This window comes from Morchella importuna, assembly GCF_003444635.1.
Source record: "Morchella importuna strain M04M26 chromosome Unknown Morimp01GS014, whole genome shotgun sequence".
Classification (NCBI taxonomy): Eukaryota; Fungi; Ascomycota; class Pezizomycetes; order Pezizales; family Morchellaceae; genus Morchella; species Morchella importuna.
The window spans coordinates 981,818-1,000,905 of NW_025763411.1; the positions used below are offsets into that span (position 1 = coordinate 981,818).

General features: G+C 43.6%; 4 protein-coding genes across 4 annotated transcripts; 1 reads left to right on the forward strand and 3 right to left on the reverse strand.

Moving 5' to 3' along the window:
• Positions 1 to 1,710: 1,710 nt before the first annotated feature.
• On the reverse strand, positions 1,711 to 3,964 carry LAJ45_05434 (uncharacterized protein; the record flags this gene model as incomplete). The annotated part of the gene is made up of 10 exons (XM_046115005.1): positions 1,711 to 1,824; positions 1,891 to 2,033; positions 2,094 to 2,374; positions 2,438 to 2,569; positions 2,622 to 2,743; positions 2,796 to 3,101; positions 3,165 to 3,185; positions 3,266 to 3,294; positions 3,407 to 3,422; positions 3,722 to 3,964. 10 exons carry the CDS (start codon positions 3,962 to 3,964, stop codon positions 1,711 to 1,713), a joined length of 1,407 nt encoding a protein of 468 aa, XP_045972042.1.
• A 1,763-nt stretch (positions 3,965 to 5,727) lies between these two features.
• On the reverse strand, positions 5,728 to 6,825 carry LAJ45_05435 (uncharacterized protein; the record flags this gene model as incomplete). Its single annotated transcript, XM_046115006.1, has 1 exon — positions 5,728 to 6,825. One exon carries the CDS (start codon positions 6,823 to 6,825, stop codon positions 5,728 to 5,730), a length of 1,098 nt encoding a protein of 365 aa, XP_045972043.1.
• A 3,433-nt stretch (positions 6,826 to 10,258) lies between these two features.
• Positions 10,259 to 10,589, forward strand: LAJ45_05436 (uncharacterized protein; the record flags this gene model as incomplete). The annotated part of the gene is made up of 2 exons (XM_046115007.1): positions 10,259 to 10,278; positions 10,352 to 10,589. 2 exons carry the CDS (start codon positions 10,259 to 10,261, stop codon positions 10,587 to 10,589), a joined length of 258 nt encoding a protein of 85 aa, XP_045972044.1.
• Positions 10,590 to 11,198: 609 nt separating this feature from the next.
• On the reverse strand, positions 11,199 to 13,153 carry LAJ45_05437 (uncharacterized protein; the record flags this gene model as incomplete). Its single annotated transcript, XM_046115008.1, has 2 exons — positions 11,199 to 12,973; positions 13,075 to 13,153. 2 exons carry the CDS (start codon positions 13,151 to 13,153, stop codon positions 11,199 to 11,201), a joined length of 1,854 nt encoding a protein of 617 aa, XP_045972045.1.
• Between the last annotated feature and the right edge of the window lie 5,935 nt (positions 13,154 to 19,088).

Sequence of the window (19,088 nt, forward strand, 5' to 3'; positions counted from 1 at the left end):
ATATAAGACACATACATGTATATTAAGACCAACTCCTCGATTAACAATATCAAGAGCTGATATACATGTATGTAGAGTACTTGTCTCGAAGCAGACCCAATTCGGCTTAGCGTGGTGTTGATAAATCGGCAGACCACAAAATTATTCTTAATCAGAATCTCAGAGGTTTCAACAGTCCCCATCTGCACTGCACTGGATATTACAGTGCTTCCTTACACAACCAATTCAATCGGGCCGACCCCGCTACCCTGCTACACCGCCAGCCCCGTGCGCACCATGCAAGAAGGCAGAACAGAACCCATTATATGCTGGAGGTTCTCAACAACCCGGGCCCCAGCTGCAGGCAATGGATACATACAAGTAGTACGGTGCCTATGCATACGACCGAGCAGAGCAGACTGGCCCTATTATCCACGTCGGTCGGCGTCGGAATTGGATGGGATAGCTACATTTCCACCACTTGCGTTACGTTTGTGTGGCTCAAATAAACTTGGAGTGCTGAATCCCGTGATAATTAACCCCCCTCCCCAAAACTGATATAACCCGCGCGCGCGAGCGAGTACACAGAGCGAGAGGAGTCTAGTAAAAAGGCGTCTGTCATACATTATATTGATCGCACTCTCTTCTACTGCTATTATATCTGATACACTTCTTGATTGCCCGTGTTATAGACACATGTACAACGGAGCACTCAATCCGCAGGTACGTAGGTACACTGGGGTCCGCTGTAGTGAGTATTGCCCAAATAGTAATTGTAAATACCATGCAACTAGGTTAGATCGAAGCAGCCGACGCCGGGGCTAACCACTTTTGTAACACTACTAATGAGCGCAGAGCTGCCGGCTGATCATTTCCGCCTCCAGAGGTGGCTAGTGCTGTGGGGCCCGAATTGGTCATGGGTATGATCCGGGGGTGGGAGATTGCCCTTTACTTTTGTTCAAGTCGTTATGTGGTGGGATGGGTTTGGTTGAGTTTTGGGAGGTTGTTTGGGTGGATTTCCGGGTTCAAGGTTTGGATGGACACAAGGATGGACCGTAAGGGTTGAGTCGAGTAATATACCCGTAGAGGTAAACATTCAGTACTCGCACGTCAATTATGTATTTGCCCAACCAGCAAAACACACCAAAAATCGAGGTTTTCAACAACTCATAAAAAGTCCCACACCTAAACCAAAATATCAACGACCAAGTATAGTATGATATAGGAGGTCTATGCTTCAAGTTCTTGGCCCAATTGAGATAGTGATAAAGGTGCCATAAAAGGACCCTTTTAGTCGCATTTCACCTTCAGTGCTTGTTCGTTGTAGATATGGCCTAAAAGTGGCCTGTAGAGTCTTTCAGGTGTCTGGATAGAAGACACATAATCTCAGGGGAGATGGGAAAGCTCTCTGGATTCTGTGTGTGTTTTGCTGGTTGCGCAAATACATACTTGATATGCGAGTAGCTTCATGGTGAATACATGGACTTGTTTCAAGAGCTTGCGAAATATTCTTCATAGGGATCACAAATGTTGAAACAACTTCCTCACATCCCCACCACCAACGAATCATGACTTCAATAGGCAAAGTGGACTGCATAATGCGACATAGGGACAAAGTGTAGTGGAAAAGTATCAATTCAATATAGTTCCTAAAAGGTATCACATCAGTCGTATTAATAATTAATAGCCGTACCAGCCGGCCGCGGCTTCATGTCAAAACGCCCCGATACACTAGAGCTCATTCTGCCCCATCACCTGCTGGTATAGGTCGCCAGCATCGTCTTTCTTGGCCGCTTTCTTCGCCTTGTATTGCGCGACAACAGCGATGGACTCCCGGATAATGGCCTAGAGACGGACAGTGTGAGATGGATGGTTACTCAAGGATTGACAAGGGCGGGGGAGAGCGCTAACCTTGAACATGCCAATACTGTTCATCAACGAGAAAATAGACCCTAAATCGCCGATATTGGTGGGGACGCTTCGCACCGCACCCCGCGACAAAAGAAATAAGCCGCCAGGGAGCCCAGTCATGCGCAGGATTTGCATATTGAGGCCTGTGTGAGCAGACACGGGTTAGTGGACGTAGACAGTTGATAGGACCTCTTGGTGCTTACCTTCGTTCAGCATTCCAACAACTTGCAAATCCTTGGTCGCTTGCTCGTCGCGATCAACAAGCATGTGGAGACGTCTTAGCATGGAATGCATTCCAGTGACCAATTTAGTGCTATCAGACACGTATTTCTTCGCTGGCAGACTCTCCTCGTTCTCGATGCTCCTCGACACCTCTATGGCTGCGTACTCGATTGGGGCAAAGTCTCTGGCCGTGTGAATGATGGCATCGTAGCGCAGGTTGTTGTTGCCAATGAGTTTGAGGGCAAAGCATTTAATTTCCTTTCTAAAACGCCGCATAAGTTTTTCGTGGCTAGGCATGCAAGCTTATTTCGGTCTGGCTACATACCGTTGCACGACTACACCATCGAGGCCAAGGAGGCAGTGATCAATGAGAGGAGCCCAAATGTTGGAGTCGAACCAGCCTTCCCGAAAGTTGCAGCATGAATCCAAGTTGCTGTAGCAGCCAAATAACGCGAGCCTGTGATTAGTTAGCGAGAGTGGGTGGGGGCAGAGCCGTGAAATCAACATACATTGCTTGGATAACAAAGTTAACCCATGCGGCGTCGAAATGCTTCGCACGATCATACCCCACGTTCGGTAGCCTACAGGGAACAGTTTCGAGAATTGTTTGGTACTCTTCGGCCGTCCTTGCCTGCATTGAAGGGTTAATCCTGTCGACCTTGACTGGAATTGTATCCACTTACCTTGGCAAACCGATTGACTGAGTAGGCAAAGTGCTCATCAGGCGATGGTAAGGCTTTCATCCGGCCCCGCAACGCTGCCAGCTCCTTGTCCAAGAACCACCCAGTCACCTCAGGATCGTTAAGATCAATGATCCACGAAAGAATGGGACTGTCTTTAGTCAACCAGGCAGACCCTTTCTGATAGTGATCGGTCACAGCGTTATGTATTATGTTTTTGAGCAACTCATCCTGATCAGACGATGGCTGCTGCTTGTAGATAGACTCAAAAAGTTTAAATGCCTCATTGAGTGAACTTCCATCCATAACCTACCCCACTGGTCAGCTAAAGATTGATTGACACACTCACTGACATTGATAGTTGCTACTTACGTCATCTGAGGGAATTTTGCTCTTTGGACGTTTAGTGTCAGCAGAACCTCCAGATTTACCATCTCCAACTGCATTATCAAGTGGCCTCTTCGGCGTCTTACTAGTTTCAATATGGCCGATATGGACATCGCTACCAGCATTGATAGCATTGATGAACGACCCCTTGTTTTTGAAAATGGTGATTTTCGGTTTTTTTCCATCCTTCCCTCCGGTGCCCGAGTCTTCGGGAGCGAGCCATTGACGGGCGCGATCCTTTTCCTATCGCACAGAACAAAGTCACGTTAGCAACCCCCAAGCCGGGGCCGAGATGGACGGCCTAGAAAGCCGCCCGATCTGCAGCCCAGTTGCACCAGCCTTTGGAAATTTTCAAGCTAGTAGCCTGTCCGTTGGTTTCAACTTGCAATCGATTCGCATCGCACAGTTGGTTTTCAATCACAAGCTAGTAACTTGCACCGTTGGATTCACAAGCAAACAACTTGCGCACTAAGCACGGCTAATAACCGTGCCTGTGTCCCCAAAGCTGGCAGCGGGGGAATGGTGGGGAGAAAGATACATACGCTGCGTCGCTTGTATTTCTCGCGGAGGATCTGTGCCTTGGCACGGCGGTCCTCGCTTTCGGCCGGGTCGTTGGCGATCGACTCCAGCGACCGCACCCATCTGGACAACGCGATGTCGTGCTCGTAATCGCCTAGCTTTCGACACCACTCCAGGTACTCTATCAGGTCCCAGGTGTTTTGCGGATGCTGCCAGAAGTATTTGATATTGTCGGAAGGAGGAGGCGGTGACGGTGGGGTAGCCATGATGCGATGCGCTGCCAGCAGGGGTGGTGATGTGTGGGATGGTGTTGAGGTGAGGTTGGTCGATGGAGGTGGCAGGCGCAATTACTAAGCGAGCATAATGCCAAGACATCAGCTCTTGGAAGCAGATCACATGACCAAGACACTCCGACCGTAATGGTGTGCCCACTCATAAAGTGACGGAAAGTCAATCGCTTATAACTTCACCACCAAGGAATGATATCAAAAAAGTGGAAAAATAGAAGTATAGTAATAGTGATGAACCTTCGTTTTATTTTTCCAGAATTTTAATATCTGTCTGGGTTGTAAAGCCTTAGGAAGTTGAAATTGCGTCTTTTTGTATGTAAAATGCGCCAAGACTGAACAATATTATATCCACGTTGTTGGGCAGATTTACGGTCAAGCATTAGTCATACAGTAGACGCGTGGATTTGCCGAGACAGGCGCAGCAAAGGGAAACGTAGTGATAGCGCCAGCGACAGTTCGTTTAGGTGTCCAGATTATGGATTACCTCTAGCTAGTTTCTTTTGTCTGCTCATCATCATCATCGAATTATACATGCTTGCTCTCGTTTTGTCTTGATCGAAGTTTTATTCATTCTCGCATTTTTCGAATCGTCGTCGAAGGAGAAGCGGCCAACAACGTGCATTTATACCCCCAGGAAAGCAAACCTGGCAGTAATGCAGCAGAATGGCTAGAAATGGGCCCTCTTATTGGCCCATGAGGCCCTATTGCAGCCAAAATTGTTCCACTTCCGTATGCCGCTATATCACCTTTAAGAGTGTGCGCACCATACCTACATATATACACATAAAAATAATTTCAAACACCGGTACCCTCGTTATCAACGACAACATAAATTAGCTAGATTTCTATATCCTTAAAGTTCTCTTTGTACTATTTCGGCGCTGCATTGCGTTTCTCGGGGTCTGATTGGCACAGTAATTTGGCTCACTCTACACCATATGTACAGCCACTCTGCAAAAGTGTTCGTGATTCCGATTTCGGAGTGAGACATTTCTCCATATGTAACCGCGGCGGACCATCAAGAACCCCCCTCCCTAAGAGAAGACTTTCCTAGTGACTAATGGCGCCCAAATTAATGAAGAATAAGATCAATGACCTATCTTCTTTTTATATATATAGTCACAAACTATATTATATATTTTTCGTTGTTTTGAATCTCAACTTTAATAAGATCAGTATTACGGGTGCACCACACTGCGTACTGACATTAAAACTATATCACGAACACTTTTGCTGAGTGGCTGTAAATACATACATGTATGTAGATGAACCTAAATTAATATTATCACAGTAGGCTCTTCCGAAGAAATTTAAGCACTTTGGTGTAAAATTATAATACCCCAAGCCAATTAAATAAACCGTGCGCGTCGGTGAGTAGTGCATCTCGAATCCGAGGTTGCTAGAGTGATTCCCCACCATTCCTCTGGAGATAATCGAGTGTACGCCAATGACTGGTGACATTAGCGTAGTACGTACGCCGGCGTATGGCCATCACTGTCCCTGAGGTTGATTATATTGTCCCCATACTTTAATAAAACTTTTACCATCTCTATCTGGCCCTAGGAAGCCGCAACGTGTCAGGTTTCTATTTTGAATGCATTGCGCAAATGGGGTGCGAGATAGTCCCGCGTGAAAACTCATATCGCCCCCTAATCTACCGACGTCAAGGCACCAGTGATATAACAAAAGACTATGTCAACTGGGCGTGCTATATCTTCGAAGGTAGTATAGTTGACTGCCTATGAAGATGTACTCGTATGATACTTGGTAGTAAATGATTGAGTCGGGCAGCAGACGCTCGAAGCTTTAGCTGGATACATCGGGGCGCATATCTCCAGCAAGTGCTTCAGCCACCTCGAATAAATCAAAATCATCTGAGTTATAGCCGTTTCCGTTTTCCGGCGGCGGGAACATGTGATGAAATATTTTGTCGACGATGTTGTAAATGCAAAGGGGACTGGATGCAGCAATGCAGACGGCTTCGTGAATTTCCGACTTGATGGTAAATTTAGCACTACCCAAGGAAGCCATCTTTGCAGCGTAATATTTGCGGTATTTGTCGAGTTCCTCTGGGGAGTTTTCACGCTCGGCCTCGGGGTAGCCGTACATCGAGGGTCCCAGTCTCGTGTAAGCCATGCCGGGTATGCACAACATCCGATCCATGCAGGGACTGTGTGAACATCGTCCCAGTCGATGGCTGCGGTAAGAGTTCCATCCTCGGAGGCAAGAAAGTTTTGGCCACTGAAGTCAGGATGAGAAAGCTCAAATCCTTCAATTCCTGATCCTTCAATTCCTGCTACGGGACGTGAAAGGGGAAGATTTTTAATCATCATTCTGAGCAGATTTTGCATTCCAAGTGAGTACGAATCGTCTGGAGGTGGTTGGGCGTCAAGGAGGGCGGTAATATACTCTTGCGAGCTGGTGAATGGTCCAATGTTTTTGAATACAACAGCGCTTTTGAATACAGCACAAGTATCTGCCTCTGAGTCCAGCTGTTCCATCTCGGCCTCTTCATCGATGATATTGATTGGGCCAATGTTGGGCAAAATAGACAAACTATATCGAGGGTCTTCTGCGAATTGTAAAGACCCAATCTTTTGGTAGGTGAACTGTGAAAGCTGTGACATTGCACTGGCAATATTATCTAGGATTCTATGCCTGCACTCTTCCAGTGGGGTTGGGCCAGTCTCATCCCAACAGAGTTGGCACACAGGGGATCCCTCGGCAAACCGCATCATCATGTAGGGAGATGCGATCTCATTTTCGGAGTTATAGTCAAACTTGATAATTTCGGGAATGGGAGTTGTGGTATTTTTGCGGATGAAACGGATTGTCATAACTTCAGACTCTAGACGACTCCCAACGGTGCAGGATTCGCTAGATTGTGAGTTTTCCAGAGGAATTCGTAAGACCCACTTGACACCATCAGAGAAGTTCAGAACGTGAATCAAGTTGAAAGAGCCACAAAGCGGAGGTGAAACTAGAGTACAAGTGACTTTATTGGTTGAGGAGTGTGGTGACCATTCCCGGTGACCATTCCCGGTGAATGCGGAGGGCCATAGCAGTTATAGATTCTGGCTGGATTCTGACAAGCAGTGAGGCAAACTTGGTAAAGGAATCAACGGATTCAGAGGATCGGTGGGATGCATAGGATGAAGCGCGAGAAGGCGACGGCAACATAGTGGTATTGGCTTCTAGGATGGAACCTATGGTGAAAACTTTGTTAATTTACCATACGAGGGGAATCAAAGGAGGATGAGGGAAGAAGGGGTTGCGGGGTTGAGATCTCAAGGGTTAAACACTCACAAGTTTGAGGGGGAAATGAAGACGGGGTAGTGGTAGACGAGAGAGATGAGGTGTAAGTGACAGAATTATGTTGTCCATTGACCATGGGGGAAGTCTCATTCATATGTGCGGAAGGCATTGGTAAATCTAGTCTTTAAGCTTTGCCTTGGAAAGGAGATTAATTTTGAAGTTTAGGCTTTTTGTGGTGAGAAAGCTGGTTGTTGAACCTTTTTTGGTGGTTGTGTTTTCAAAGCTGGCAGGGGAGAGATTCGAAGAGTGAGTGTGGTGGTTAAATAAAGTCTGTACTCAGTTGATACGATAGCAAAATGCAAAAGTGCAAATCGAGCAGATAATCTTGGACTAGAAGTGTAGAAGGGAAAGGAGGAAGGAAGGTCGGGACGGGCGGTACTGCAATTACAATATAGGTTGTTGCTGTAGTTGGTTTAACGAAAGCTGGGAAAGTTTAAAACGGGTTTCTACGGCTCCTATGTATATATAAGAACGACGTACATGCAGGGTTGGGTGCAAAATTTAAAGTTGCAGACCCCGGAGAACCGCGCGCCAGTATCATGTGGGTAGAGAGAACGGGATGGGTGCAAACCCAAAACATGCAGACATGGCCATATGGAGAATTTGTTATCTAAATGTACATGTACATGTGCCAAATCTCTATAGCTACCGGAACGTACGTAAATGACTTTATTTATAAACTACATGTATCATGTACTTAGGCTCTGTTTGGACGAGGAAAGAAATCATGCGCCTAAAAGAAGAAAGTCCATAACTGACCTGAGACAGATAAGTCATTATTTGCCGGCCTGATGGAGTTCGGAAGACAAAATTATCAGGCCCTCCAACATTGAGGATCGGATCCAGGTATTATGATCAGAGGGGACTCTTTCCTAAGCCCCAATAATAATTACCTCTCGATGTAATTATTTGAAAGCCACCAAAACCTCATTATCCTTAACTCACTTAACGGATAAGTTGGGCTGTCCGAACACCACATTACGTAGAGCTTTCCTCCTGATTCATCATTCTACCATACAAATCTGCAACAATTCGGGCGGTCCGAACGAAGCCTTAAGCTTAATTACACATGTTACGTTGTAACTACATGTACAAGGTATTGTATACCTGTTAGTTAAAGGAATAAAAGATAAATGGTTAAGCAATTTAAAGTTATGCTCGAGATCACCAATACCCTATGGTACAACGGGCCGCACTACTGTAGTTTAGGGCAAGCAACACAGTAGTTTAGGTAAACAATATCGTAGTTTAGGTGTGGCTTAGATGTTTATCCAAACTACTGTGTTGTTTACAAGCTCTTAATAGTTTATTTAAACTATGACCGTTGTTTGGTTTAAACTACCAGATTTTCTAGATAAAGCTAGGATATTATTGTTTAAGTAAACTACCAGATTTTCTAGATTAATATCGATAGACTCTTGTATATATATAGTTTAAATAAACTATCAAAATCGCTAATTGACTAGCTTCAATCAAGATAATGGCCACGTTCATGTTAACTCAACAGAGGATCGGCACTACGTATACTAGTACCTACCTACCTTACCTACTTCCACCTTGCCTCCTGATCGACACCTACATGTACTTCCTGCCTCTATCTACACCTGCCTCTATCTACACCTGCCTCTTCCCTGGACTACCTCCTACTTGTATCGGCGCATATCCCCTTCATGTATCGACACCTACCTCTTTCCTGTATCAACGCCTATCTCTTGCCTGTATCGACGCCTACCTCTTGCCTGTCTGTATTGACGCCTACAGTGACATACGTATTTACCTTCCAGTATTTTGATGTCTTTACTGACTCCGCTGCAGGCACCAAATCCTGCAGTATATCGACGCTTCTGCGGGCACCGAATACAGTATGATTTTAACACCTACTGGACAGGCAGGCAGGCAGGCAGGCAGGCATGTAGTGAGATGTATAATATATATATATTCAAGTTGTAAATAATATAGTAATGATAAATGTCAATTCAAAACCTGATTTATTCGCTTCCGGTGGAGCATTTATTCCATATTTGGCTCGTACAGTACTAAACAATGCATAAACTATATGTAAACTATATGTAAACTACAAAAGCGTGATCGTTAAACTATTTCATTGTTTAAACATGGTTTGGTTTAAACAATATGATAGTTTAAGATAGTTTAAATGTGGTTTACCGATAGTTTACCGATAGTTTAACTGTGGTTTACCGATAGTTTAGACCATAGTTTAACTGTGGTTTACCGATAGTTTAGACCATAATTTAACTGTGGTTTATGCATAGTTTATATTAAACTATCTTGCACTACTATCTATCTAGTTTAAACAAAACAACAGAATAGTTTAATCAAACACCCCATAATGTTTATTTAAACTATGCCTAAATGTACTACGGGGAATATTACATTTGATTGTATAAAAAGTGGGTGGATCAGGAAGTACCATATCTGGCAAAATACGGTAAGTTTACTACGGTAATATTTCTACGGTATAATAGTGAAGATTCCAATTTAATTCGCGGTCGCGAGTTTTCGAATTTACATAATTCTGTATATATTCGTACAGTGCAAGTACGTACCTATTACATCCCTTTTCTGGTTCTACAGGTGCGGTTTTCAGGTACGAAAACGCATAGATTTACATGTAAATCATGTATTGCTACCTGCGCCTGTAAGTACAGGTACTACATGTAGCCAATTTAATCGGAACCTAGATGTATATTCGAGTTGCAAATTTGTTAAAAATTTAAAATACTATTTACAATATGTACATATATATACATAGAGGGTCGGAAGGTAGGGTACAGCTAGTGCAAAACCAATATTCATGACATTAAAATTAGAAACCGTGACCGTCTCACTAGTCTTTTAGATCCCCAGAAAATAATACTCCCACAATTAATCTGTCACAACTAATTTCTAAACAACAAGATAATTTGCCATTCTTACAATTAAGCCTCTTCAGCAATGCCTCGTAACCACCATTGGTAGTTAATACACTCCCACCTACAAGATTTATAATATATTTCATCGGGAATGCTAACATACTTGCTTTTTCAGCCCGGGCTGTTACCAAACTATGGACAGGTCCCGCTGCGAACTGAAGGACCATGTCTACAGGTGCCAATTTCACCCCAACAGGTATCTCAAGATTGGAGCCGAATGCCCAACCTACAAGGTAGAGCGTATCTCCAAGGAAAGAGCTGAGCTCAAGGAGGAGAAGGAGAAGGAGAAGGAAAATCCCAAGAAAGAGGTCAAGCCCAAGAAGGAGCCTGAGAGGAAATACGGAAAGTGGTAGAACTCTACCATCTCACAAAGCTTGGGATTTCTCTCAGACTTTAGTCGAATTGGAATGGAAGGAGCAAGACCTGGGAATAAAAGATCAGAGTGGGGGGCCAAAGAGATCTGGAGGAGTTGAGGATCTTATGTAATATCAACTTTTTTAGCTTTCATTTTTATTTCTTTTGTATACCGTTTTCTTCTGAATTCTAACCGGTTTTTACTTTATGTTCTTGTTTTTGGCTCGTCTGTCAACCAATGATAATGCTTCCTGACGTGACCACAACGACTATTTAGACGCTAAGCCGAATTGACTCCCAATCGAACAAGTTTTAAAGATTGGAATGCGGTACTTAAGGCTTATGGTTTATTTAAACCTTTTGATTTTTATAAGACTCTGTATCATCAAGCAATCTCCGACTAAAAGTAAATCTTCATTTATTGCAGATTATTTCTAGATTTACTGGATGAACTTCCACCAGAAACTGTAACCCATGGCCAGAACGACTCATACAATTGTACAAATCAAGTAATTCTACAACCTCCCGTTCAAAACGCTTCTACCTTTGAAATTAAAACAAAACGAAAACCTCCGAGTAATCCTGACTGCCCATCTTCGAACCCTCCATCAAACTTTAGACACGTTTGTTTTAACACGAAGCCACGGCAGGAAGTTGATAAAACGAGGCAATTTCTTGATTGCTGAGGACACACCGGCAGGAAGAATAAATGCGCAGAAAGAGAACAGCAATGTGGCCCCAGTCCACTTTTCAATGAATTGCCAGATCTTTGCAGCCTTAGAGATTGTGTGAACCACCGAGATGGTTGAGACGTCTTCCGGAAGCGATAGTAAATCTTGCATTTTAGAGATGATCTTTTGCTCGACCTTTTTGCTCAGACCGTCACTAGCCAGCGCTTGAGTAACCTTCCACAAACCCGGAACCTCATCGTCATCCTCGTCATCGTCATCGTCATCGTTTTCATCACCCTCCTCCTCCTCCTCCTCGGAATCATCCTCAACCTCCATGTTCTTGTCTTTTTTGGAACCGTTTTCGTCGTCGTTGTTCACCTCATCACCATCTTCACTATCATCCTCATCGGTATCATCTTCATCTTCCTCATCAGAAGCCGCTTCAGCCTCCTTCGGAAACATGTGGTGAAAGAACTTGTCCACAATCTCATAGATAGAAAGTGCACTAGTGGCAGCAATGACGATAGACTCATAGAGATGAGATTTGATAGTAAACCTGGCACTACCTAAAGATTCCATCTTTTCGGCGTAGTATTTACGATATGCTTCGAGCTTTTCTGGCGAATCTTCGGGGATGCAATTCGGATTGCCATAGCCGTACATTATGGGGTCCCAGTCTCGGGTGAGCCATGCCGGATACGAGCGACATCCAATCCACAAAGGGGAAGTGTGGACGTTATCCCAATCAATAACAGCGGTCAAGGTTCCGTCTTCAGATGCAAGAAAGTTCTGGCCACCAAAGTCTGGGTGAGTGATCTCGAATGATTCTTCGCCTTTATCGCCATGTGAAAGCGGGAGACATTTGATCATCATTCTAAACAATTTGTGCATTCCAATTGCGTAAGGACTTTCTGGTGGACCTTGTCCGTCCAACAAAGCAACAAGGTATTCTTGCGAGTTGGCAAACGGGCCAATTATTTTGAATAGAGGGCCAGTATCCACTCCCTCTCTGCGCTGAGCCATTTCATTTTGTTCGTCGAGTGTGATTATCGAGCCAATATGTGGGGTAAGGAACAAATCCGATCGTGGGTCCCCATCGAATTGAAGAGATCCAATTTTGTTGAAGCTAAAATCCTTCAGCTGGGACATGGCACTGGCGATTGTGTCTAGAATTCTGTGACGTCGCTCCTCGAGTGGAGTTTTCCCAGTCTCATCGAACCATAGTCTAGAAACAGGAGTACCTTCAACAAATTCCATCATGAGATAAGGCCATCCAACCTCATTTTCGGTTGTACTATCAAAGCTAATAATATTAGGGATGGGAATAGTGGTGTTTCTGCGGATGAAATGCATTGTCTTCACCTCCGATTCCAGTTGACGCCCATCTGTAGGGAATCCTTCTATGCCTTCCATAGGGATTCGAAGGATCCATTTGGTTCCGTCCGAGAAGTTCAAGACGTGAAGTAAGTTGAAGGATCCGCAGAGAGGTGGAGAAACAAGGTCACAGGTGACCCGCTCGTATGAAGGCATTGCAGAACGTTCATGATAAATGCGAACTGCCATGGAGATGATACAATCATTGTTAATTTTAGCAAGTAGTGACTCAAAATGAGCGAAAGGATCCTCAGAATCAGAGGAATCAGTGCTGGTGGAAGTTGAAGCACGTGAGATTGCCGAAGCAAGGGTAAGCACATTCACTCCAACACCTGAGTCTATAGGAGTTAATTGATTAGTTCATGAGGTAAGAAAGATATACGGGAGAGATACAAAAGAGAGAAAACAAAGGCAGGCAAACGAGAGATGAATAACCTACTTTCTTGTGGAATAGAGTGAGAGAGAGGGGAGGAGGGAGACACTGTGTACATGGCAGTTCCATAGGGCGTGTCGGCCATGAGGGGGGTGCTCTCGTTTATAGACGAGGGACACATTAGACAGAGATATCTTTCTGTTTAATTGATGTTGGCTGTACAGTTGAGTTCTGTATTTAGGTTTATCTCTTCGTTCCCTCGCGGAGTGGTAGTGAACTTCTTTCAGAAGAATAAATGCTAAGGTGTAAGGGAGTAGGTAGTTAGCCTTTGTGGTGTTTGTCGTTACAGATCAGGGAGGTAAGCTCATGTAGGGCGAGGGTGTGGTGTGGTGTGGTATTTAAATACTTTGTGCTGCGTGTATGTACACACAGTTTGTTGCACGCCGCGGCTTGGCAAAATTGAAATATAAAGCAAAAGTGGGAAAAGAACTAACCCGATTGAGAGTGGAAGAGATGAAAAAGAGTCTCAAAATGATGAATGAAAATAGAGGTAGAGTTGGAGTATATACCTAGGACTAGGTAAAGGCGAAGAGCAGGATACAGTGCTGGTTATTTTCAATTTTCCGTAGGTTTACCCTTGGCAGATATGGTAATTGTGTGAAAGTGCAAGAGTGAAAGGTATTTAATATCACGTAAGTATTAGTGGTATATATGGGGTGAGAGTGTAAAAGCTAATACCACTGCCAGATAGAATTGGTGTAGGGGGTATAGATGAGTAAAGCCTAGGTGCAAAAGTGAACCTTACTGCCACAAGAGCATAAATGGCACAGTAGAAAAATCGCTCCGCGATATATATACCGCTGTCCTTGTATAGAGCTCTGACTGTAGAATGCTTCCCTAAAAAAGATTGGTTTTTTTGGATGATAGATTTTGGCCAGGAGGGCGCAAGTGTCGTGTAGAATCGCGTGAGGCCCCTTGGCCCGGGAGCTTGTGGGTGGTATTTATATGTGGATTATAGGTGGAAAAACACTTATATCCTAGTTCGAACTTATTATGATTTCATTACAAACGGTGTGAAGGGTATGGTCTTGCGGAATCTGCCCTGCATTGTACAAGTCCGATTTTTAGTGACAGTTACTATTGGTCCCGAACCCCAGTGTTACCTATATAGCTATGCCTAGACATGATACAACTGTTATTACATTTACCTCTGACCCATGAAATGACGCTAACGTGTTGAGTGCAAAATTAAAAATGGAAATCGCCAAACATTTTGCGCCTGACAGAATTATTCAATGGGACTCCAGCCTTCTAAATTTAAAAACACATCCATAAAGAGCTTTTTACACATATTGAATCCTCCCCCTCTCTACTCGTCATCACAAAAAGATCTCAGCAATTCAAGTAATAACAAGTTAAAAAGAAATTCATTTTTACCAACAACCTTCAAAGCATAAATAACTTCAGCCATTAAAAATGCATCACTGGTATGTGTTTCTCTCTAATATTGATTTTTTATTTGCGCATATATTTTACATAATCCCACTACTTACACATTCTCACTAGCCCCGGTGGTAATCACGCCTTGGATAGGTCCCGCTGTCCTAAGAAGGGCCACGTCGTACAGTGTCCTATCCATCCAGATATTTACAGTTTCCCGGGCCACCAATGCGCAACCTGCAAGGTCATTGATCAAGCAGAGGAGCGCGCGGCAAAGGAGAAGAAGAAGAAAGAGGATAAGAAGAAAAAGGTACCTAAAGTGCCTGACCATGCCTGAGAAGATATGCTCCTATTGCCTACGAGAGTGTACGTCCGAGGCCACAGCTGGCAAGTTATAATTATAGAGGGATCGAAGCCTGGGAATAAATGTTAGGAGTGGGGGGCTAAAGGGAATAGTTGAGGATCTTGTCAACTTTTTAGCTTTCATTTTTATTTGTTTTCATGTCTTTATCTTCTTTTGTATACCGTTTGGTAATCTGGGAAGTGTTAAAACTTTTGAATTCTAGCCAGTTTTTACTTTACCTTGTTGGCTCTTTTCTTCTTTTCTTTTGATTTCTTCATGTTTCTTTTCTCGTAGTCATTTCTTGGAGTTACTCTTCCCGATATTCCACTCTTTAGACGTTTCTCCTCATGGCTACTCGTTTTTGTTCTCGTGTCTTATGCCTGCCTTTTCGTCTTCTTTCTTTCTCTTTCTTTTCTTTCTTATTCTTCCTGACTGTCGCCCAAGGTTCCCTCTCAACATGTCCACCAACTAACTACCATCAATATCCGCGCAAAGCCCAATACTTTCGCAACTTGCGAAAACCAAGGGATGTATTGGGGTGTGCAACTGTTGAGCAAAGGGATTCTCTCCGACGCTTTGCACGTTCTTGTTGTTGAGGCCCGGCTGCATATTCTCGTTCAATTGCAAGTCCGTCTACAAGTAAGTTTCCTAACTATATCTAACGTGCTCCTCGGTTGGGATTAGTATATGGGGCTAGGTTTCCATACATCAGCCTACTACTAATTGAACCTCTAGAAAACAAATGTAGATCTTCTTTCTCCCGATAGATTCACCTCGATAGATGTGAGTTGTTCTATTGATGCTCCCAGTTGGTTGAACAATAACTTCTAACTCCATAAGTTTCTTCCTACTATATGTACTATACTAATCGTAGAACATCAATGCGAACACTACGCTCGGTTCTCACTGGCAAGTGAACGGATTAACAACTGACTAAGTCCTACTACGTTATTTGATCTATACTCTCGTCCAAAGCATAGTTGGAAAGTTTGATTCTTCTAATGCCCTTCCCCGGGTGTATCAATGGGCTGCATGCATAGAATGTCAGCCTTCTAGTTCATTTTGAGGGATGAATTGAATACAAGTATACTATATCTCCCCGCCTACTTTTCAGAGCAACATACTATGCCTTCTTTCCAGTTTAACCAAACGGATGAATAGAAGTACACACTTCTCTCCTCCTTGCCATACTAGGATCTCTCATTCTACGATGCCGAAAGCGGCAGAGCCTTTGATTTCACCCCTAAACTGGCCGTTACGGGAAACGGTGGCTTTGTCTTTCCGGTTACCAGGGGTGAGGAGTATTGTAACAAGCTTGAGAATCGGGAATCAGTGAACTTAATTTCTCTGTCGTTGTCTGACATTGTGGTAGTACACCGAGATAGCTTTGTGGGCGATGCTGAGGTGCATCCATGATCCATGGAGATATTTTTAGTGAAAACAGGTCTGAAAAGTATTTATATGCCTGAGGTCAAAGCGAGATTGAGAAGAGTGAATTAGAGAGAGAATGAGAAGAGGGTATCGTAGCTATCGGCTTAGGTGGGGAGAAAAATCAAAATACGGCGTTCAGAGTTAAGATTTTTCCATTTCTAGCTTTTACCACACGAAGCTGTAAAGAGATTTCTCCCCGGCCAAGAGGCACTTTGGCAAGACCCTGAACATAATCATTCGTGCAGAGGCTGATATGTATAACCAATCTTCAGTCTCCATCAGGCTCAATGGCAACTCAAATTGGCCTTCTTGCTATCCGGAATATCAGGTAACTGGCCTTGTGGAGAAGAGTAAGTAGTAGCTTGCGTGGTTCTTTCCTTCGATTACGCGGTCTATTTGATCTGTACGATGTCTTTCTTTGTTAATGTATATATAACGCTGGTAGATATCGCGTGCCAAACTGCTGTGAGATCCACTGAATGTACAGTCTCCGCTAGCCGATTTGGGCAGCGTAGTAAAACATAGCTCACAGCGATTCTCCATTGCTTTTGGTACCGGTAAATCTCTCCTAGTAATTGACTGCCAAATTATGTCATAGAGATACCAAGCCATGGAGTGGGATCCAACAACAATGAATATGTGAAAGTCTCTGCTTGATCTATTCTACGAACTCAGAGATATCCCAAACGGTATTATGGGTTCATATACAGCAGACTGCAAAGTCTACCATCAAAGCTTGTTTATAAAGTCAATTCTTTAAACTAGTATTCGCGAAATGGAATCAATCATCCACTACTATATAAGCAGCCAGGAGATTTGGGCCCTGGAGCCAGCTAGTGAATCTAGCCGAGAGACGCTGATACCTGTTCTATCCTCGACTGATAATTCATCTAAGAGGACGCTTTATCAGTAGCAATGGCTTCAGCATGTCTTAGGACGGACCCAGTCAACAAGATAAAAAGAATACCACCACGGTTCAGTCCTTTTAAGATTGACATCGAATATGCATTTAGTGACCGAGGAATATTGCAAAGCTGCAGTTGTATCCCAAATTTTCAAAATAAACTGGGCGCCCTGTTATACATGGTCCACAATAACCAGACTTTGAACTACCCGGGATTGACTACATTGAAACCTGAGATAATAATGCAAGCACTGGGAATCATAGAAATAACATCAGGGTTTCCCTGGCGTGGCTTTTTTTATAAGAAGACGTTAACTGCTACTCCGTGCAAGGCCTGGTTACGGCACTGTGTCCAGTTAATTGATTTTGGAAACTCGCAATAGCTTTAAGATAGCTGGTTCTCATCTCTCCGGGAGTTCATTCGCTATTGAGACAGGTCTATCGTCAATCCCAAAGGTCCGAGAAGAGCCCAGTAATATATATTGCACCTCCAGGAGCGAAATCAGGTAGCCCAATTAAGGTTCTGGGAAGCTAACGATATCGGTAGAGCGGAAAGAGATAAATAAATTCTTGGTTATAAAGTGTGCATATATATCCAACTTCCTGAAATACCTTTGACGTGTGAAATATTCCCAATCATCAATATCGGGGAAACCTATATCGGTGTTCAGTTAAAAAAAAATGAGAGAAAAAAAGAATAGTAAATCAAACCCCTACAAGTATCTCGAGTGATTCATTATGACTCACAATGTCAGGGTTAGGGTTATTAACCGGGATTAGACACATTATTTTTGTTTTTTTGTTTAATTCATTAATTGCATGCAACTTTACAGTTATGGCAATACCCCTGAACTGCCCCTTCTCTTCCGCCTCCTCTCACGTATTTCTGACATAGGAAATAAAAACACTAAGGCCCTCTCTTTTTTCTATTCCTCGTTTCCCGCATCTTTCAGCGTCCCCCACCCATACCCTAGTTCCCTTCTCTTTTCTTCTGCACTCTCATCTTGTCCGTTTCTCGGATCTCCATCTCGCAAACTGTTTCCAAATTTTTGTAGCTACTTCAATGCCACTTGCATTCCAAAGGAGTTTGATGGCCGTGTTGTGTTCTTTAAAGGTTTTGCGGGTTTCAGCTGTTGCATCGCATTCAGTGAGTATGTGGGCCACATTCTGCTCTCCTTTGCCACATTCACATTTGGCGCTTTCGATCTTTCCTATTCTTTTTAGGTATCTCTTGATGGCTATATGGCCTGTTCTGAGGCGGCTGATAATGACTCTATCGGTTCGGTCCGTATTGTCAAACTTGATAGTATTTTGTTGCGATGGTTTAAGCAGTGCCTTTTCTTTATTCCCTCTTGTCTCCCATTCTGTCTCCTATTCTCTTACTGTTTCCTCCCGGGACTCTCTTTCTAGAAATGAAAACGAGACGAACCACTCGTTATCGATCCTTCCTTTGTTGATGGCTTCTTTGGCTGCTTTATCTGCTTCCGAGTTTCCTTTTATTTTGCTATGCCCTTTGAGCCATTCCAGTTTTACTCGGATCTTTTGTGTCTTTCCAGCATCATACCAGTAGCGTATTTATGAGCCATCATCTCTCCCGACGCCTGATGCCTGCGTGTTACTCGTCTCATCGCCTCCGGACTATTGCATCTGATCATTATCGTCTTCTTTCTTTCCTTTGCTGCCTCTTTTAGTCCAATCTCGATGGCTTTCTTGATCCCCACCATTTCGGCATCCATAATTTCCATCTTTTTCCCTAGTCTATAACCAGTCGGATTAGACACATTACACTAGTATCTAAAATTATATATACCCTTTGATTTAGTTGTATGATTGAAAAAAATTCTGGATGAACCGAGCGTAAAGCTTCGATAATATTATTAAGTTTCTATGCGGACCACGGAGGTTGGTGCGGGCTTGGATGGTGGAGTAGAGATGTTATAAAACGAGGAACAGAAACGCTTG